At 39.7% G+C, this 22,078-nt stretch overlaps 2 protein-coding genes across 2 annotated transcripts; both read left to right on the top strand.

Moving 5' to 3' along the window:
* The first annotated feature begins 534 nt into the window (after positions 1-534).
* LOC133995788 (unconventional myosin-Ih-like) lies at positions 535-9,939 on the top strand. Its single transcript, XM_062435278.1, has 31 exons — positions 535-696; positions 1,125-1,240; positions 1,984-2,182; positions 2,257-2,337; positions 2,421-2,600; positions 2,678-2,776; positions 2,870-2,983; positions 3,084-3,155; positions 3,251-3,370; positions 3,686-3,753; positions 3,838-3,943; positions 4,051-4,131; positions 4,224-4,315; positions 4,450-4,544; positions 4,672-4,718; positions 4,850-4,930; positions 5,024-5,129; positions 5,264-5,381; positions 5,507-5,620; positions 5,716-5,792; positions 5,882-5,950; positions 6,051-6,135; positions 6,225-6,387; positions 6,490-6,573; positions 7,279-7,372; positions 7,469-7,524; positions 7,599-7,734; positions 8,300-8,370; positions 8,512-8,609; positions 8,701-8,800; positions 9,428-9,939. Exons 1-31 carry the CDS (start codon positions 571-573, stop codon positions 9,452-9,454), a joined length of 3,075 nt encoding a protein of 1,024 aa, XP_062291262.1. The 5' UTR covers positions 535-570; the 3' UTR covers positions 9,455-9,939.
* A 1,404-nt stretch (positions 9,940-11,343) lies between these two features.
* Positions 11,344-20,587, top strand: LOC133995486 (sushi domain-containing protein 2-like). The gene is made up of 16 exons (XM_062434896.1): positions 11,344-11,466; positions 11,846-12,044; positions 12,890-13,041; positions 13,172-13,339; positions 13,432-13,606; positions 13,777-13,978; positions 14,744-14,829; positions 15,703-15,971; positions 16,077-16,211; positions 16,355-16,513; positions 16,725-16,973; positions 17,899-18,082; positions 18,252-18,346; positions 18,436-18,615; positions 19,759-19,855; positions 20,005-20,587. The coding sequence occupies exons 1-16, from the start codon at positions 11,406-11,408 to the stop codon at positions 20,057-20,059; spliced, it is 2,466 nt and encodes an 821-aa protein (XP_062290880.1). The 5' UTR covers positions 11,344-11,405; the 3' UTR covers positions 20,060-20,587.
* The last annotated feature ends 1,491 nt before the right edge of the window (positions 20,588-22,078 follow it).

Below are 22,078 nucleotides of genomic sequence, written 5' to 3'. Positions count from 1 at the left end.
TTCTGGATTATTTACCTCAGTTAATTTTTATATTTGTATCACTGACTGTTGAAGCCTGTTGCTGAATGAATTGCCATTTAAAAAGAGTGCAGGTGGAGTATTTAGTGTTTTCTCTGTTTCCTTGTCACAAACATGACGGATGGCTCTTTAGAGAACACAGAAGCAGATTAGATAGTGCCGGATGAATTTATATTTGTCATGAACATAAAGGATGTAGCCAAGGCCACCAACAGATATAGGGAAAACAGGCAGGAAATGAGTTGCCTTCTGGGAAATATATATTCTATGTGTTCATGGGTGGTGACAAACTCAACAAAAAAAGATAACTTTTGAGGAAAACAGGACATAAATGGTAGACCTGGTCTTAAAAGAGGGGAGAACTGGGCCAAAAATAACAAAAATGTCAGAAAGAGCAATTAATCTGCACCATCAAGGTCTCATAAAATGCATAATACAGTTTTTTCCTGGTACATAATTTTGTTTTGATGCCTTGCTTCCTTAACATGTTACTTATGTTTTCCTGCTTGGGCACAGAGCCTGGATGAGCGGTGTAACCAGATCCTGAGGAACATGGAGGCCTCCCTGACAGCCCGGGATCGCGTGGGCATCCAGGATTTTGTTCTCCTGGACGCCTACACGAGTGAGAGTGCCTTCCTGGACAACCTGCGGAAACGCTTCCATGAGAATCTTATTTACGTGAGTCTTTCCTGTGTGTGTGGTATCATTCTGGATAACCAGACACGCTCTTTCTCTCACTCTAATTAAGCTTCGTGCCCCCAACCTTCAACCCAACAAGGTCCTAATGCTGTGTTCCCTTCTGCTGAATCTGGCACCTTGTGTTGCTGAAACAGCAGCTCCTGTTCTTTTCATTTGCAGAGTGAGCACTGTAAAGGTCATCGCTGTCTGTGAGGTCATGACAAGTGATTAACCAAACTTATTGCTTTTGATAAGAAGGACAAAATTACATATCAGTGGAGTGATACATAGATACCACACTGCAGGAAGCCTTATTTTAATGCCATGTAATGTTGAAGTAAAAAAACATGATTTATGAAATAACAGGCCGGAAAGCACATGTGCAAGAGGTGATGACGATGCCTTGCTTTTCTTGTCTTTCTCTGCAGACCTACATAGGGACACTACTGGTGTCAGTCAACCCGTATAAAGAGTTGGACATCTACAGCAAGAAGCAAATGGATACCTACATGGGTGTAAACTTCTTTGAACTGCCACCTCATATGTAAGTTTAAAAAAAAAAGAAGAAAGTACTATGCTTGGGCAATAGGTAGTTTTGAGAAATGTTGCATATGGGTCAATGACGTATAAGGATTTGCAACAACTCAATTTTAGCATAATAAAAACAAGCATATCTAATGCAGTAGTTCAAACATTCAGAATGTTGTGTACCTGAAGATCCATATTATACATTTGAAACTAAGTGATTTTAGTGGGTTTTTCAAGATTAATTGGTACTGGCCTTAAAAAAAGTCATGTGGTGCGACCATGATTCATCTTGAAATAAATTAATTTACTTAACACGCTTCACATCTTTTTTTTTTTACAAGTTTTCAGTCATATAAAGTGTTTGGAAACAAAGTATTTGCATTTTTAAAAATGTTTTGTAAATGATGATCTTTTATTTATATAAGATATTTCAAGATGAATCATGGTCGCACCACATGACTTTTTTTTAAGGCCAGTGCCAATTAATCTTGAAAAACCCACTAAAATCACTTTCAAATTATAATATGAATCTTCAGGTACACAACATTCTGAATGTTTGAACTACTGCATTAGATATGCTTGTTTTTATTATTCTAAAATTGAGTTGTTGAAAATCCTTATACGTCATTGACCCGCATACAAGAGTATATGTTGAATGCAACAGTATTTTCTGGACAAAAATGTAGATGTGAGATGCCAACAAAGTCAAAGTCTGAATTTTAAAAGCAGACTGAATTTGACCCGTCGTTGTACTCCCAGTTATGCGCTGGCAGACAACGTTTTCCGCACCATGCTGTCTGAGTTCAACAACCACTTCATCCTAATCTCGGGGGAGAGTGGGTCCGGCAAGACCGAGGCCTCCAAGAAAATCCTGCAATTCTATGCTGTCAGCTGTCCAAGCACCAAACTCCTCAACAACATCCGAGACAGATTGCTTCTCTCCAATCCAGTGCTTGAGGTCAGCGTCATAAAAATGGATCTGTGTATTGTTTTTTGCCCATTGTTAAATTTAATTTCTTTTATATCCTCCAGGCTTTCGGAAATGCCAAAACCCTGAAGAATGACAACTCAAGCCGCTTTGGGAAATACATGGACATCCAATTCGACCACCAGGTGGACTGAAATAACCTCATTATTACAAATGTGCACAACAATGTCAATATGAAGTCGGGTTATGGATTCGCTTTCTCCCTCAGGGCGGTGCAGTTGGTGGTCATATCCTCAGTTACTTGCTGGAGAAGTCACGTGTGGTCCACCAGAACCACGGAGAGAGAAACTTCCACATCTTTTACCAGCTGGTGGAGGGCGGAGAGGAAGATCTACTCCGCTGGCTTGGCCTGGAGAGAAACTGCCAACACTACAGTTACCTGGTGCAGGTCGGTGGAAAAAAACTTTTTTTTATCTGGTGCAACAAAAACCTTCAGAAATTGATTTTATTCTTTGTTTCCTCCAGGGCGATTGTGCCAAAGTGAGCTCCATCAATGATAAAAGTGATTGGAAGATGGTGCGGAAAGCCCTCTCTGTCATTGAGTTCGGTGAGAGTGATATTGAGGTGAGGTGTGCAAATTAAAATAAAAACAAAACCTTTACCTTTACACATTTTTACTGGTAATTCATAAACTATTTCTCTCCTGGTGTAATGCAGCTGCTTTTCGGAATTATTGCCAGCGTGCTCCACTTGGGAAATGTCAAGTTTAACGCAGATGCTCGAGGATACGCAACTCTCAACAACAACCAAGAGATGCACTGGGTGTCAAAGGTTTGAACTAAAGAAAATTGTTTGTCTATCTTCATGCAACTTCCTGATGGAGGCCAGGGAGAGAGGTAGCTGGTGTTACATGTCCAGTTTTGCCTTGCAGTTGCTGGGGATTCCTGCTCAGGTGCTACAACAGGGCTTAACCCACAGGAAGATTGAGGCCAAAACCGAGGAGGTGACTTGGTTGCTTTTTATTTAATTCATGTAATAAAATATGTTATTTGTTATGCTGATTTTTTTTTAAATATCTGCCTTTTTCTGATGTTAAAGGTGTTAAGTCCCTTCTCTGTGGACCACGCTGTATACGCCAGGGATGCTCTTGCCAAAGCCATCTATGGCCGCACTTTCAACTGGCTGGTGAACAAGATCAATGAATCATTAGCTAACAAGGTGAGTAAACAATATAGAAAGAAGTAATCTTTTTAATCATGCCCAGCCAAACCTGTCTCATCAATCTCATAGAAAAGTGGAAAAAGGTGTGGTATCTAGAGTTTAGTAAGCTTGAAGCAGCAATTTGAGTCATGGTGAGTATGAAAAATCCAATTCTGGAAACAGCACATCAAGCTTTTTGGACTGATTTTCTTTCCATAGTGTAATTCTATTGTTTTAAAGTAACATGAGCTTGAATTTCTTCAGAGAGGCCTGCACATAATCCATGTACAATTAAAAACCTGAATGTATGATGTCTGTGTAAATTATACGTAGGATTCCTCCAGGAAGACAATAATTGGTCTACTGGACATCTATGGGTTCGAGGTTTTCAGCGTGAACAGGTGAGAACTTATATATAGATGAGCTGATTCTTCAATGGTGAAATGAATAATCCAGCGCTGGCAAACACCTGTGATTTATTTTAGCTTCGAGCAGTTTTGCATCAACTACTGCAACGAGAAGCTGCAGCAGCTTTTCATCCAGCTGACCCTGAAGTCCGAGCAGGAGGAGTACGAGATGGAAGGGATTGAAGTAATAAGCATTTTTATTACTCACTACTGCCTGACATTTTGGTCTCACAATCCTATAAACACGTGCGGTATAAGAATGTAATAATTCACCTTTTTTTTCATACACAGTGGGAACCAGTGCCATTTTTCAACAACAAGATAATCTGTGACCTTGTGGAGGAGAAACACAGAGGAATCATACCGTTATTGGTAAAGACTTGATTGAGTTATGGTTCTTCGAAAAGACAAACAATAATAAAAAAAAAAACAATGCTGAGTTACTCATGCTTGTCCTCTTCTAGGATGAGGAATGTTTACGCCCCGGAGAGGCCACAGATCTCACCTTCCTGGAAAAGATGGAGGAAAAGATTGGCGGTCACCCTCATTTTGTCACGTGAGTTCTTCACTTCTGCTTTACAAAAAAAATATACGTTACATGCATATGGTGAAGGAATATGACCCAGCAGCAAGACCTGCAAGACTCTCTCATATAACAGACACTAACCTTCACAACCCCCCCCCCCCCAGACATAAACTTGCAGATCAGAAAACGAGGAAAACACTGGACAGAGGAGACTTCCGCCTGTTACACTACGCTGGCGAGGTTACATACTGTGTAGTTGGTGAGACATAACTTCAACAATCAAATATTGTTGCTTTTATACTCCTAAATACCTCCACATTTATAGTGTAAGCTATATATAATATGTGGCTGTTTAAATGAAGTTACTCTTTTTTCAAAACTTTCAGGATTCTTGGACAAAAACAATGATCTCCTGTATCGAAATGGAAAAGAGGTAATTTCAATTAATTTAGATTAAAAGGCGATTCTTTGAAAAAAAAAATAATAAATTGAACATTTTATAATTTGATGTATTGTTTTTTATACATTGTCAGTTGCTGAAATGGATGCATTTCTCTTTTTAAGGTCATGCGACAGTCCAAAAATGCTATTATCAAACACTGTTTTCCTTCTACTGAACCAGACAGCAAGAGGAGACCTGAAACTGTAAGAATGTTTTCAAATGACTCGCTGATGATGTTATTATTTACAGAAATACAAAGAACAAACAGTTGGTACTCATATTCCTGCCATTTTCAGGTGGTGACTCAGTTCAAGAGCAGTCTGGTGGGCTTGACCGAGATCTTAATGTCAAAAGAGCCTTGGTATGTCCGTTGCATTAAACCCAATGAAGCCAAACAGCCAGGTGAGGTCTTGTATAGACATTCTCCACTTCTGTAAATATATTTGAGCTTCAGCCAAGCTTTGTCGAGTAATATATATACTATACATGTATGTTCAGCAAGCACATGAACAGAACCACTACTGTGTTTCCTGCAGGACGATTTGATGATGTGTTGGTGAGACATCAGGTGAAGTACCTGGGTCTGATGGAACACCTGAGGGTCAGGCGTGCTGGGTTTGCTTACCGCCGCAAATATGAGATCTTCCTCCAGAGGTAGAAAATCAAACATCCCACAAATGCACAAAAAACATTTCTTGCAGAAGATATTTGGCATGTTTGTCATTTTTGCCTTGAGCACTTTGCTGTGTTTGATTGTGTGGTCTTCTGAATGTGCTCAGGTACAAGCCTCTGTGTCCAGACACCTGGCCCAACTGGAAAGGTACTGCTGCAGAAGGTGTGCGGTGCCTGATCAAACACTTGGGCTACAAACCTGATGAGTACAAGATGGGCAGGTAGGTAGATGTTAATGGATTGGTGCCATATAGGTGCTGATTCACCTGGAATAGATTCTAATACCATTGTCTTGTTTGTATCTTTCCCCTTTAAGGACAAAAATTTTCATCCGCCACCCCAGAACTCTGTTTGCAACAGAGGATGCTTTTCAGGTCTGCAAACATAAGCTAGGTGAGGCATGGCTCTGTAAATTCAGTTGAAATGTTGGAAAACTATAATATAACTCTTCACAATTCACTAGTTCACTATCATTGTTGCAGCAACAAGAATTCAAGCCAAGTACAAAGGTTACAGGGTGAAAGGAGACTTCATGAAACAGCGAGAGGCAGGTTGGTGTTAAAATGCAAAACGCAAATTTGTTTATAGGCAAAAAGCTTTCTCTTGATTACATGTCGTGATTACTTTTTGTTACCTTGCATTATCTAACAGCCACTAAGATTGAGAACTGCTGGAGAGGTATGATGGCTAGAAAGGAGAGAGAAAAGAGGGCATGGGCTGTCAAAGTCATCAAGAAGTAAGTTTAAGAGATGAGAAGTGATGACAATGAGTTTGACTGAGACTGAGTTTACCGGTTGATTGTTGAATGTTGTTGATCTGTTCTAGATTCATTAAAGGTTTCATAACCAGAAATCAGCCAGCGTGCACTGACAACCGTGAGTACCTGGCGTATGTGAGGCACAACTACCTCACTCGGCTGAGGGAAAACCTTCCCAAAACAGTCCTGGAGAAGGACTCTTGGCTAACCCCTCCACCTATAATGAAAGAGGTGTGAGACACTTTATTTTCAGGTTAATTGGGCAAATGTTTGGTAATGTCTGTACTCTCTAAAAGTGTAAAATCAAACAGCTCATGTAAAACCCTTTTGTAGGCCTCCCATTTTCTGAAGAAGCTCTACATTCGCCACATGGTACAGAAGTACGTTAGAGGAATCACTCCACAAAGGAAAGCACAGGTAAAATCCCGTCTTTCATACACAAAGTTACAAACATTAGTATAAGAATTACAATGCATTCACTCAAAATACATCCAAGTCATTTAACCCTCCTGTTGTCCTCGAGTCAAGGAAAGAAGGGAGGAAGAAGGAAGAAAAGGAGGGAGGAAGGAAGGAAGGAAGGAAGGAAGGAAGGACGGAAGGAAGGAAGGAAGGAAGGATGGAAAGTAGGAAGAAGGAAGGAAGGAAAGGAGGGAGGAAGAAGGAAGGAAGGAAAGGAGGGAGGAAGAAGGAAGGAATGGAGGGAGGAAGGAAAGAAGTAAGGGGGAAGAAGTAAAGGGGAAGGAAAGGAGGGAGGGAGGGAGGAAGAAGGAAGGAAAGGAGGGAGGAAGGAGGGAAGCAGGGAAAGGAGAAAGGAAAAGAGGAAGGGAGGAAGGAAGGAAAGAAGGACAGAGGAAAGAAGGAAGGTAATGGGGAAGAAAGAAAGAGAGAAGGAGGGAGGAAGGAAGGACAGAAGGAAGGGAGGAAAGAGAGGAAGGAGGGAGGGAAGAAGGACAGACGGAAGGAAGGAACAGTCAAAACAGACGGGGTCAATTTGACCCGGGAGGACGACACGAAGGTTAAATTAACTTTGGAGGTAGTTTGTGGGCAATGTTTCAGTGCCAGATACATTTCCTTCAGGAAGAAGTTTATCTTATCTCATCGTCATATTGTCTCTGTTTCCAGCTTCTGTTAAAAGAACAGACCAGCTCCATGTTCAAAGGAAAAAAAGAAAACTACCCGTTCAGTGTGTGCAGACCATTCCTGGACACAAGGATAGGCAAGCCTCCAGGATTATTATCTTGTTATGAAGTTATTTATGAGGAAAATTACATTATCCTAATAATATATATCATATATGTTTTTTTCTGTTAAGGTGTGGAAGACATAAGCATCAAAGTACTTCAGATGATTCGGCACGAGCACATCAAGGTAAACTAACACTGGACACTTCCTTTGTCCTTTTTTTTTTATCCACTCTGAACTTGTGTGTCTCCCTCCCACAGTACAGTGTGCCGGTGGTGAAGTACGACAGGAACGGGTTCAGGCCTCGACTCCGGCAGCTCATCTTCACCCAGGAAGCCGTGTACCTGGTTGAAGAGGCCAAGATCAAGCAGCGGATAGATTACACTTCTCTGAAAGGTAACAAATATCATTATCTATAGGGAAAGCTACACACAAGTTTGAAATGTAAGCTTTAAGCTTTTAACCCTTCTGTTGTCCTTGAGTCAAGGAAGGAAGGAGGAAAGAAGGAATGAAAGGAGGGAGGAAGGAAGGAACGGAGGTAGAATGAAGGAAAGGAGGGAGGAAGGAAGGGAGGAGGAAAGAAGGAATGAAAGGAGGGAGGAAGGAAGGAACGGAGGTAGAATGAAGGAAAGGAGGGAGGAAGGAAGGGAGGAAGAAGGAAGGAAAGGAGGGAGAAAGGAAAGAAGGAAGGGAGGAAGAAGGAAGCAAAGGAGGGAGGGAGGAAGGAAGGAGGGAGGGAGGAAAGAAAGAAGGAGGGAGGGAGAAAGGAAAAGAGGAAGGAAGGAAAGAAGGACAGAGGAAAGAAGGAAGGACAGAAGGAAGGAAGGAAAGAGAGAAGGAGGGAGGGAGGAAGGACAGACAGAAGGAAGGAAGGGAGGAAAAGAAGGAACAGTCAAAACAGACGGGGTCAATTTGACCCGGGAGGACGACACAAAGGTTAAAGAAGACTCCTTCTTTACAGGTGTGTCGGTCAGCAACCTGAGTGACAACTTCTTGATCCTTCACGTTATGTGCGATGACATCAAGCAAAAGGTGGGTGGATCGACAGACTGGTGTCTACAGTGCCAGTGTTTTGTCTTTTTTAATCTCTAAACTGCCAGTTTAAAATTTAAGGGTTAACTGATAAATCATTATATCTAACATTTGCAGGACTGATAACTTTTGTTCTTTCAGGGAGATCTGGTCCTGCAGTGTGACTTCCTGTTTGAAGCCCTGACTAAGCTGAGTGTTATTGCCAACAAGCAGAACTACATCAAAGTGGTCCAGGGCAGGTACAGAATCAGGATTTTATATAACTAGATTTAAATTAAAACACTATGACCAACAAATGATCCAATTCAAACATGTTATTATTATCTGCAGTGTGCGATTTGACATCCAGCCTGGCAGAGAGGGGTTTGTTGACTTCAAGAGTGGTCAGGAGTCAATGGTCTACAGAGCAAAGAATGGCCATTTGATGGTGGTGAGTGTTTAACCTTTGTGTCGTCCTCCCGGGTCAAATTGACCCCGTCTGTTTTGACTGTTCCTTCTTTCCTCCCTTCTTTCCTTCCGTCTGTCCTTCCTCCCTCCTTCCTTCCTTCCTTCCCTCCTTCCTTCCTCCCTTCCTTCCTCCCTCCTTTTCTTCCTTCCTTCCTTCCCTCCTTCCTTCCTTCCTCCCTTCCTTCCTCCTTTTCTTCCTTCCTTCCTTTCCTCCTCCCTTCCTTCTTTCCTTTCCTCCCTTCCTTCCTCCTTTTCTTCCTTCCTTCCTTCCTTCCTTCCTTCCTTCCTTCCTTCCTTCCTTCCTTCCTTCCCTCCCTCCTTCCTTCCATCCTTCCATCTTTCCTTCCTTCCAACCTTTCCTTCCTTCCTTCCTTCCTTCCTTTCCTTCCTTCCTTTTTTCCTTCCTTCCATCCTTCCAACCTTTCCTTCCTTCCTTCCTTCCTTCCTTCCTTCCTTCCTTTCCTTCCTTCCTTTTTTCCTTCCTTCTATCCTTCCATCTTTCCTTCCTTCCTTCCTTCCTTCCTTCCTTGACTCGAGGACAACAGGAGGGTTAAGACAATGTCAAATTATTATTGATTTTAACAATTGACTAATATATTTTTTTCTTTAGGAATCGACAAGAACAAAGTCCAGATGATGACGCTGGTGATTCGGGATGTTTGCTCCTCTCTGTCTCAGAGCAGCACATTTTAGTAACAGCCATGCTCGCTCTGGCTGTTGCCAATAACTTGTGTTATATGTCAGCTGACTTTCACTTTTTGCATCTTTATGACAATGTTACACAATGAAGGATATGCTATTATCACACCGTCATTGCCAATACCTTAGTTGTAAAGGGTGGACAACTTGATCAGAGCAGAGCCTAGCCAGAATATCAGTGGGTCTGCTTGTTACTTATGTCTAGAAGATAAATCATCCCTGTGTGAATTAAACAGTCCACCTCAGATTCATACACATAAACTGTACCATCCTTAATATCAATAGAAGCACTTGTCATCATTGTTAAGTGAATGTATTGTACCTCACATGCTGTCTGGATGTTAGCAATAAAGAAAAACATTAACGTGTGAAGCCATAAATGTAACAATGTTTATAATACCTCACCCATGTTTACCTATACATTAAAACATTTTAACCATGACACTTCTATAAAGTATCTATATCCTTTGGACATCAGTTGAAAACAGACCAGTATATTTCATATGAATGCTTGACAATCTACACACTAACATGAAGCACTGGGATGATTCCCGAGGCAGCAGCTCCTCCCACTGGTCTACTACTGGCTCTACAGGCTCTACAGGTACAGGTGATTAGTCATCAAGAGAATGACATTTGCACACACCTTCATCTCTTAAAATCACATCCAGACAAAAGAGGTGAAATCAGCAGACAATGCATAAAACTGGCATCATGACTGGCAGTCAGTTTCTCACCCTCACTCTCCAGTATGTTAAAACAGGCGAGAATAAGAGTTAGATAGATATACTTTATTGATCCCAAGCTGGGAAATTACAGTTATAACCTTAATTGGGGGAAGTGTTTTGCTTGGTGGGTCATTGGGTCGTGGCATATGTGGGTCTTTGATTGGGACAGAGACATGCTCTGGTTGCCCTGGGTTATATTAAGCAGAGGGTCAGGTGAAGGGGGGGAGCACTGTCCTGTGTGCACTGTGAGTGAGGAAGAGAAGAGCTTGGTGCAGAGGGGGAGGGATTCTGACAGGAAGGGGAGAACAGACTGTCTGCCTGTGTGCACTGTTCTGTATGTACCATGGGTGTGTGTGTGGGGGGGGGTTCCTGGGGGAGATCCTGGCGAGGAGGGAGGGAGCAGACTGGTTGAGTGCACTGTCCTTCGTGCTTATCAACACATTTTTGTTTGGGTTTGATATCCCGAGGGCAAGACGAAGGCTGGCACCAAGTAGTCTAGTCTCAGTGATATTACGATGAACCCCATCACGTTTTAAGCTACTTTTACAGTTCCAGAAGATATTGAAACTGTCAATAAACTTTATCCCATGGGAAAAGCATGCTGATATCAGCCATCTATTCAGGCCAAGAAGTCTGCTAAACGACTACTTCTAATCTTATGAATCAATGTTTGGCACATACTGAGAACAAGAAGGCACATGCTGATTGACAGAATATAAAAATGAAATGACCGTATCACAGTTATGGGTGTGAAGGTTTCCCGTCTCAAATGTCAACCTCCAGTTCAGAGAGTTCAACATGCTCAATGTTAGCATTGAGTACATGCTTGCCTAGCTTGTTAGCTTGATATCATTGTCGACTGATATTATTTGTCAAGGCAGTCTCTCGTATGAAAGCATGAGCCAGGATGATGTTCTAATATATAATCTTAAATCTATTAAAACCAACAAGCTGATTGGCGCTGACGTGAAGGATGTTCAAAGGTGATCATGTGAGGGTAAATATAGCAGAGATTGTTATCCTTATGACCTCCTGTTGATGATTAAACTGATGTTTGTAAATGCCTGTGAACAAAGGGCCAAGGTTTACAAGAATGCTGAGCACATCTGCTTGCAGCAGTTGTAGAAGCAGCTCAGAGGGTGAAACTTACACTCTGTCATTATGGAAAGATTAACGGTAGTCATATTTGTCCTCGTGGTTTCATCTATCTGCAGCACATTTGGTAAGTACCTGCTAACTTCTAAATAGTATATCAAAAAATGTTATGAGAATGATTAGACATCTAACATACACTGTAAATCATCGTTGAAACACTAAACAGATTGTAAATGTTAAGAAACAACTGAATTGTGAGGTGGAACATAATATAATGACATAAAGATAGCAAATTGAATGACAGAAAATATAAAAAGTACATTAAAAATTAAATTATCCATTTATATTTTAAAGACAGAATTATCAGATGTATTAATTTGCAAATTAAATAGCTGTATGCATCATTAAATTTAACATTGTGTTCCTTTTTTTTAATCCATCAATTTTAAAATAAAACCAATGGCACACTTAAGACTCCATATCTATTTTTTCTTATTGTTTTACAGGACAGACATGTGAGGGAAACTGTGGGAAACAATTAGACACATGTTCGTGCCACTCGACATGCACGTCTCTGAGCAGCTGCTGTGCAGATTATAAAGAGTTCTGTGTGGATATCTTTCCATATTCTGGGTCCATTTTTGGTGGGACAGATTTTGTCATCCTTGATGCAAGTTTCAATGAAAGTTCCAACATAGTATGCAGGTAAGACTTGCTTTTACACCTTGGTACTTACAGGTTCTTAAACTGGATCTGGTATGTGGGTCAATGACGTATAAGGATTTACAACAACTCAATTGTAGAATAATAAAAACAAGCATATCTAATGCAGTAGTTCAAACATTCAGAATGTTGTGTACCTGAAGATCCATATTATAAATTTGAAATTAAGTGATTTTAGTGGGTTTTTCAAGATTAATTGGCACTGGCCTGAAAAAAAAGTCATGTGGTGCGACCATGATTCATCTTGAAATAAATTAATTTACTTAACACGCTTCACATCTTTTTTTTTATTTTTTTTTTTACAAGTTTTCAGTAATATAAAGTGTTTGGAAACAAAGTATTTGCATTTTTTTTTTTTTTAATTTTTGTAAATGATGATCTTTTATTCATATAAAGATATTTCAAGATGAATCATGGTCGCACCAAATGACTTTTTTTTCAGGCCAGTGCCAATTAATCTTGAAAAACCCACTAAAATCACTTTCAAATTGTAATATGAATTGTCAGGTACACAACATTCTGAATGTTTGAACTACTGCATTAGATATGCTTGTTTTTATTATTCTAAAATTGAGTTGTTGAAAATCCTTATACGTCATTGACCCATGTATGTTTTATTGATTGATGGCCCTGCAAGAGAAAAAACATTGGCTCTTTGGTAACACATAACAAAAAAAACCCTGAAGGTCTATTTCAGCAGTATCTCATGGTCTTATTTTTTGTTAAACACTCAAGTATAACACTTGTTTCAACATCATACTGTTGGAGTACAGAATCATCATTTACTGATCTTATATTTTCTTATTCTTCTTTTTTTACAACGGCAGGTTCAACAGTGATACCAATACTTTGGGGTATGTGGATGAAAATGGTCAAGGCCACTGTATCTCCCCACTATTGTATCAAACTGGATGGGTTCCTCTGCACATCTCCTCAGATAATGGCACAACTTTCAGTCAAGTTGGAGCCTGGCTATCAGGTACAATCATCTTATGTATCACAGTACGAGAGATCTCAACACAATTTTTTAAATACAGATTTCCTTACCATACCATTTCCTTTCATTTCTTCCAAATATATGATTTATTTGATTCAATGTGTTGCAACAGTACACACTGGCAAGTTAGACTCTAAGTTCAAGGCAACTCTGGACAACTCAACGAAATGGCAGTACTATGGTACACCGAATGTTGGAGGCACTCTTGAGATGGCTTGGAATACCTCTTTGGTCAGAGCGGAGAGGGTCAATATAGAGCTCTGGGGATACAGAGAGACAGGTGAGTACATCTGTATGGTATATACACTTTTTGAGGTTGCATGAATCTGCTGATTGGGGTAAATGCTGAATTCTATAAATATTTTCTTACAGGAGAGCCATATTCAGAGCACTGGCAGGCCGAGTGGGAGTATTTGTACTCACTTGCAAAGGATCATCCAAACGATGGTTCCTTTGACTTTTTACCCAAACCAGCAGAGAACGGCTTTTCAAGTTGGGAGCTTGGCGCCATACGTGTCAGCTCCAGCACCAACCCTGATGGCATGAGGTATGTAAAAATGCTTCCTGCAATATCTATAAAACTCAATTATGATTTTTAAAAAAAAATCATAATCTACACCACAACTATCTACTTCACCATGAAAACTCATGTGAAAATGCACAATTAATATGTTAAAAAGATAACAGCGACTATGTTTTGTCACGTGTTTCATGTAGGAATGTGCATGCTGTGTGGACAGAGGATCACGCTCTAGCCTGGCATCTAGAGCAGAAGTTCAGGGACGACTCAGCAGTTTGGGCCCTGGACAAATGTTTAGCATGGGACCAGCTGGAAAATCAGCTGCCCAACTTCCTCAGTGAGATCATAGACTGCCCCTGCACCCTGGCTCAAGCAAGAGCAGATACAGGGAGGTTTCATGTAAGTGTGAAGAGTCACTCATTTTGATTTGGCTGCACTCATGTGAGACAACGTAAATGTTTAATCACAAAGAAAACCTGAGCTGGGTCATCTTGGCTAATACCCTTATTTGGATTGTAGAATTATAAAGAATCAACTGAAACAATAAGAAAACATGATAGATATTATAATGAACTACTTGTCAGATGCCGACTTGTAACATAGCTGTTTAGCAGATGATAAAACAGACAAGACTTATATGTGTCGCAGGAGCATGTTTGCACCTTTGTGTGTCGGCTGAAAGAGGCACGTGGGGAATCTTGTGTGGGATACAATCCTGTACTGTGTGATCCACACCATTACTTTATAGATTAAGAATTTAGACATTTTATATGATGTGCTTGCTAAATAGTAGTGTGGAATTACTTTATGTCTTTATTGATGTTGGCAATTGCCGTAGTGTTTTGCCTATCAATGTCAAAGAGCTGCCTCTCTTTATTATAGCTTTTTTATTTTTTTTACAAGCTGAACAATATTATCATAGATCTTATTGCCTCAGTTTATTGGCTGGTTAGTGACAAATACATTGTTTGGATTGTATGTGTTCAGCTAGTGGATTAGAGCAGTGTGAAGCATTTAGTTGCTAACTGTAGTCAAATAGTGGACAAGCAGACTGAAAAGTGACTGGCTGTTGCATTATCACTATTGTGCCTTTGAACTGCAGTTCATATGCTAAATGAACAAAGAGAAGCACATACAGTACAGACCTTGTATCTCTCTCCTTAGACTGACTATGGCTGTGATATAGAGAAAGGGAGTGTGTGCACCTATCACCCTGGGAGTGTTCACTGTGTAAGAGCTATACAAGCCAGGTGAGTCCAGACAACTTTGTGTTTAAAAACATTATATTCACATTTTTTAAGATGCATTGACACCATTAGCAATGCATATCTTCAAGTCATTCGTAGACAATGGCTATGTAGCTCAACACTTCATTGTTAGCAGTAAATATATGCAGCTGATAATCAGTTTGGCTGAATCTGTGACATTTAGCAAAGAGGGGTCAACCTCCAGTACCCTCTGTCAAGTTTAATATGGAGTAATATGTATGCAGTACTCACTTTCTATGAGCAAAATAACCATTAAGATCTGCATTTTATAAAGATGGCTTTTCAGTGCTCTACTTATCTATGTAGTATGTCATTATTTTTTTTTTCATGAAACATTTGTGCCTGTAAACTTTATGAATTTAATATATGTATTTTGTGACATACAGCATCAAAATGCTGTAAAAAATAGAATGAATTTCATCTGAGTAAAACGTTTTGGTCATGCATATTTTAGGGAATACTGTAGCCAAATACTTGTAAACTTAAGGACTCAGAGAAAGCCAATCTTGTAGTATGGTCATAAGATAAGATAAGATGAGATAAGATAAACTTTTATTGTCCCTGTTGGGAAATTTGTGGTCCTGCAGTTCCATAGTTCCAGTTTTGTCCGCCTATCTATATCTTTAATCTTATCTTTAACCCCAGTTACATGCCCACACCTAGCCCACACTATTGAAGGTAAATAGTATTAAATTCTGCATGTGCAACTGCTAGACCACTAAGAGTCATTAGCAACAACTTATAACCCTATTAATAATGAATAAATATGCTTTTTTTGGGTAAATTTCAATCATATTTTTAGCTACAACAGAATCTACTGTTTCAACTGACAATACTTTGCAAATGTGTCTCCAGTCCTAAGTATGCAGCAGGGCAGCAGTGTTGCTATGACAGCACCGGCGCTCAGGTCCTGACAGCAGACTCGATTGGGGGGAGCACTCCAGACCGAGCACATGACTGGGGCTCACCTCCCTACAGGAAACCCCCTCGAGTGCCTGGAGAGTCCCACTGGGTCTATGACGTCCTCAGCTTCTACTACTGCTGCCTGTGGTCTGACAACTGCCACTACTACTTCAAACATCGGCCCTCCAGTGACTGCAGGCGTTACCAGTCGCCCAGCTCAGGTGTGTCAATTATTCTTCACTATAAGGTACAGTGCACGTATTATATTTTTGTATTACATCATATAACATTTTTATAATAACAACAAGTTTGATGTGCATCACCAGCTGTGGTCTTCGGAGATCCACACTTCATAACATTTGACGGTGTCAGCTATTCCTTCAATGGGAAAGGGGAATACAGTTTGGTGACGTCAGCAGACAAAAATCTGACAATCCAAGGCAGAACAGAGCCTGTGAATGGTGAGCTACTGAAGAAAAAAAAAGTTACAACTAAAGAAAGATAACAAATATCTCTTTCGAGTATACACTGCACATACAGAAATTATTATAATAAACTATTACAATAATTCATTTTCCTCTTGATTTGATTCTTTTGCTCAAAGGAGACATGATAAAAGCAACAAAGTTGTCAGCTGTAGCCATGAGAGAGGCGGCCTCTGATGTCGTCGAGGTGCGGCTGCTCAGCGGTCACAACAGCCTCCAAGTGCTGCTGAATCAAAAAGCTCTCTCCTTTACTGAGCAGAGCTGGATGGACCTGGATGGTGAGACTCGGATTTACCTTGTAGTACATGATCAAGTATTGGATTACAAGTTGTAATGACATATTTATGACAAAACCAAAGTTTTACACCATTAAAATTATACCTACACATGCAGTATGAGAAGCAGTATAAAATATTTCAGGAGTTCTTGGCCTCATCTTGTTAAAACTACTAGAATTACATTAATTCACATCCAAATCTCTCTTTTTAGGTGTTTTTGTATTTTCGCCAACTTCTACAAATGTGACTGTGATGTTCCCCTCTGGTGCCGGGGTGGAAGTGAGATTGAGAGAGGGAACCATGGCAACCACTGTGCTCCTGCCAGAGGGGTTCAAAGACTCCACTCTGGGATTGTTGGGGAAGTTGAACGGTGACGCCAAAGATGACCTTATTTTAAGCAACGGACAACTTGTGCAGAATAACAGTGATCCACAGGAGTTATTCAACTTTGGGGCAAGCTGTAAGAAATTAGAAATGAGAAATCTGTGATGTTTGAAGTTCATGTGATGGGTTCTTCTGTTGTGAACCTAATTTTATATATAGGTGTTTACTGTGTGAAAAGGTGCTGTAGCAAATTATTTGAGGCTACTACAGTAGAAGACCAGGTTTGGTTGTAGTTAAAAGAATCATGCTCACAGTAGCAATAGTATTTCCTCATGTTACCCTGTAAAACATATTTATCTTATATTTCCTTTGATGCTGGTTTATAAAATATAGGCACATCTTTAAGTGCTTTAACCCTCCTGTTGTCCTCAGGTCAAGGAAGGACAGGAGAAAGCATTGAAGAAGGGAGGAAAGAAGGAAGGAAAGGAGTAAGGAGGGAGGGAGGGATGAAAGGAAGAAGGAAGGAAGGAAGGAAGGAAGGAAAGGAGTAAGGAGGGAGGGAGGGAGGGAGGGAGGGAGGGAGGGAGGAAGGAAGGAAGGAAGGAAGGAAGGAAGGAAGGGAGGAAGGAAAGAAGTAAGGAAGGAAAGGAGTACGGAGGGTGGGAGGGAGGAAAAGAGGAAGGAAGTAAGGAGAGAAGGAAGGGAGGAAGGAAAGGAGCAAGGAAGGAAGGAAAGGAGGAAAGAAGGAAGGAAAGAAAGGAAGGAAAGAAGGAAGGACAGAAGGAAGGCTGGAAGGAAGGATGGAAGGAAGTGAGGAAAGAAGTATGGAAGGAGGATGGAGCAAAGAAAGAGGGAAGGAGGGGAAGAACGAAGGAAAAAATTAAAGAAAGAAGGAGAAAGGAAGGAAGGAAGGAAGGAAGGAAGGAAGGAAGGAAGGAAGGAAGGAAGGAAGGAAGGAAGGAAGGAAGGAATCTCAAAAGAGATGGGGTCAATTTGACCCGGGAGGACGACAGGAGGGTTTTAATGGTAAGTGGTAACTTTGTGTTTCTTTTGTCTTACAGGGGCTATATCCAACACATCTGCCTTGTTCACATATGATTCAACACATCTTTTAGAGACATATTACCACGCTCACAGACATGATGCTAGTTTTGTTCCAGTGTTTTCTGTCCCCGAAAATCCAGATGATCCGCTTTACAATCAAGTCTCTGAGATTTGCTCTGGACAGGGCTCTCAGTTCTGTAGGTATGACAAGAAACACATTACTAATTTTACAATGTTATTATTTTATTTTACTTATAATAATGAATTAACTGAATATTGTCAGATACAGAAAAAACCTTATATGGCATTTAGGCCACTTCAGTAAGAATGAATTCGGTTCAATTAAAAAACTCTTACCTCTGTACTGTAGGTATGATATCCTGGTAGGTCGTAATCCAAGTCTGGGCAATGCTACCAGAGTTTCTTACCAGAGTCACATTTCTCTTGTGGACGATCTGAAGCGAGGTGAGTGTAAATGATAAAAAAACTAAAAACATTTCCAGTGTTTATCATGTCTAAGGATACTCAGTGTTAGTCATTGTTGTACCGTGCAGTGATATCCTGTGGCTGGCTTTCACCACCAACTAATGGAAAGAAGGAGGGGACCACATATTTACAGGGAGCGAAGGTGCGGCTTTCCTGTGATGATGGCTTCAGTCTCCAGGGATCATCAGTACGCACGTGCCAGGAGAACGGCCAGTGGTTTGGAGAGGAGACAACCTGCGTGGTTCCCAGTATGAATAAATTATGAAATCAGTCTTGTCCAATGATTTAAACTTCACAAATCATCAGTGGTGTGAGTGTCTGTATTTGAGCATGCATGCGTGTGTCTGTGTGTGTGTGTGTGTGTGTCATTTGATCCATCGAATCAGCTGTGAGTTAAAATACAAAAAAAAGGAAAAGAAAGAAAGAAATCACTTTTATCATTTTACATAAATATATACAAGACTACTGACCCTAATAAAATCAGAAGTTGTAATGCAAAAACTGCATTGACCTGCTCTGCAAATCACTGTAAGGAGAGCCATTTCTTTGTTAAACTACAATATAGGCCCATCCTGAACCTATAATCTATAACATTATGGGTTTAATATAGTTAAATCTCCTCCTTGTGTTGCCTAGAATAAGAAAACATCAAGTAAATTAATGATAAGGAATACAGCTAAACAGAAACTTTCTTCTATAGGCTGTGCTCCTTGCCATTGGTCCCCTGTACATTACTTTTTTACAAGGAAAAACAGAGAGAGAATTATTATAGCAACTGCATCAAACAAGTTTCCCTGTGGTGTTAGCAAAAAAATGTTGATAAAATACTGAAGATCATCCACTCTCACATGGCCTTAGACTAGATTTAAACTTACCTACATAGCGATTAGGGCCCAAGATAGTGGAGTATCATCACAGACAAGGATGGAGCTTTTTCCTTTCTGGTTTCTCTCATCTGGAATAACTAAATGCACTCAAAAATAACGCTAATTATACGTTCAATAAAGTCCTTTAGTTTCATTTTTTTAAACAAATGTTCAGTATGTTTAGTAGCATCACAAACGATTATCTCCATAAATGACAAAAAAAAAAAACAACATTAAAACAATCTGAACTAAAATATAAATATGAACACCTTCCTGCATCCTATTACAACAATCATACTATGACAATGGTGCGTAATGGAGTTGAAACTTCTTCATTCTTGGGCATCCTGGTGAAGATTCATGCTAAAATAATCACAATGTTCCCAGTATGATTGCTGCTCGGGACCTCTGCTGCATGTCATACCTCTCTCTCTCTCTCTTCTTGTCTGCATCTATACTATCTCATCAAAATTTCAATGCTTTGCAAGGAACTCCTGGTTTAAAAACATATTTGTCATATTTCAGGTAATCTCACAGGAATCGTGGCTGGCTCAGTTATTGGAGCTATAACAATAATTGTAATGATAACAACAATCGTACTCCACTCCAGGAAACAGAAAAGGTGCGGTAGAGTATCTGTTGGATAATATTTCTAAAATCCATTAATGCATTTATTTTATATAAGGTCATTTGGACATATGTGTGTTGTAGTTTTCTGCTATGCAATGAACGTCAGTATTTTTATTTATTATTATTATTTTTTTATTTCAGGAAAGTTTGTGCAGCTTCTGCACCAGAAGAAGGGATGTCAAGTGAAGCCTTCTAACAAGCTTTGATGGTTAACTTATATTCATATCTTCCAAAAGAATTATCACCTTACATTATACCTTTATCATTTGAATTTAACAAAGTGTGTACAAGATAAACATAGAAAAATATATATGATTTTGGTACACTGGCCACAGTCCAGACTAAAACACTGTATATAAGGGTGAAGTTGGGCAAAGGTCCTTTAACAGTTAAAGAGTAACTACACTCCATAGCCAAACGGTATTGACTGACAGCTGACTGCTATATGTTAAAAACTGTCATGTTTTGCACTTTTGACTAACACTCAACATCACTGCACTCCTTTCTGTGCTACAACCTTCTGCTTTAAGTTTGTAATACTTTACTGATGAAGGTTTATGTTTACTATAATGTCAATTTATTCAATAACAGTTATTGATAAAACTCCTGTCAAAGGCAAAGCAGAGTGCCACCTACTCCCTGTGTAAATACCATAGACTGTAAATAAAATGGACGTAACATCCGTGACGTCACCCATTGGTTTGTGGACTGCTGCTTGGAAGCGAATAGTATCGGATCTCATAGTAGAATCACAACGTAGCCACGCCCTAATGCATACCCTGCTTTATCGTCTAATATAAAATCAGGGAGGCCACAATTTCACAAATGAACATCATACTGCATTGAAGAAGGCTTTAAACTAGCGATTGAGACCATAAACACATTTTGAAAACGTTTACTGAGTTTATAAATCAAGTGAGAAGTTGGTGAATTCTCCATTGACTTGTATAGAGACGGAAGTCCTTTTGACACCAAAACGGTCGCCCCCTGGTGGCCTTTTGATAGAATGCAGTTTTAAGTTACTTCCGCGTTCGCATCATTTCAGAGGACCAGAACTCCCCGCCTGGTAAATACTCAATTATTGTTAATGTCATAAAATGAAACTCTTCGGAGAGTTTCAAGTGTTTAATGAGGACTATTAAAATATTTGTTCAACTTTTCAGGTCATCTGTATATTTACAGGAGAAAAAAACTATAATATTCAATGAACTCTGAACTGATTTAAATTATTTTTCTAACTTGTAGGACAAACTAAGTAACTAAAATATACTATAGCTTCCTCTCAGTGTAAAACCCCTGTATGACTCCAACACCTATGACAGATTAAGCAAATTGGGGGGAAAAAACCTACTATTTATCAGGCGTCAAGACTTTGAATAAAAACTGAATGTTAGGAAAATGTTATCAGGAGACAACGGCTAACAAATACCATGTTGACTGATTGCTCTGTTGCATCAATTAGGCTGATTAGGCCTGTTGTGTTTCCTCATCCTGTACTTCTACCTGCTCCTACATTTTCATTGAATAAAACTGAATATCTGAAATCATAAATATGCCTCTGTCTTTTTTCTTTTTTAGTAAATTCCCTACCATAATCACAGATATAACTATATAATAATTGTTATTATTCTCAGAAATAGCACAAATATTGTGTCTTGCCAATATTGCGGGCTATTATTATGTAGGGTCTATGCTTTGATAATAGTAATTTGAATAAATCAGGTAATAAGTATTATGTATTTACTTGACTGACTATTTCTACTATGTATTGCTCGTCATTTATCCGGTTAATACCTTTAGCCCTGGCTTTGGAAGAGTTCAAATGGAAAGGTAACTGATATTGCCTCATTGATAAATACCATGCCTCTCTGATAGCAAATGCCAAATTGATTTATTCCTCTAAAGCCCGGTTCATTATCTGTTCAACATAAGAGTCATGAAGATGTAGCTGTCGTAAAATTCCACACCACAACGCGAGTGCGTCAGTATTTCTGTCAATCACTTTGTCCTGGACGTAAACACGTACTGGACGTAATCTTTAATGTTGCAATATGTTATCTATATTCTATATTATCTGCCCCACATACTCATCACATGATGGTGTTTGTTTGGTCTTGACTTTTTTTCTTCAATATTGTGCTTAGAAACGGGAAGCAGCAACGTTGTTGTTTACACTCCCTGTGTGACTCTGAATGTACGTGCTGTTCCCTCACAT

Source organism: Scomber scombrus, chromosome 15 (assembly GCF_963691925.1).
Source record: "Scomber scombrus chromosome 15, fScoSco1.1, whole genome shotgun sequence".
NCBI lineage: Eukaryota > Metazoa > Chordata > Actinopteri > Scombriformes > Scombridae > Scomber > Scomber scombrus.
This window is presented reverse-complemented; position numbering and strand designations above follow the sequence as displayed.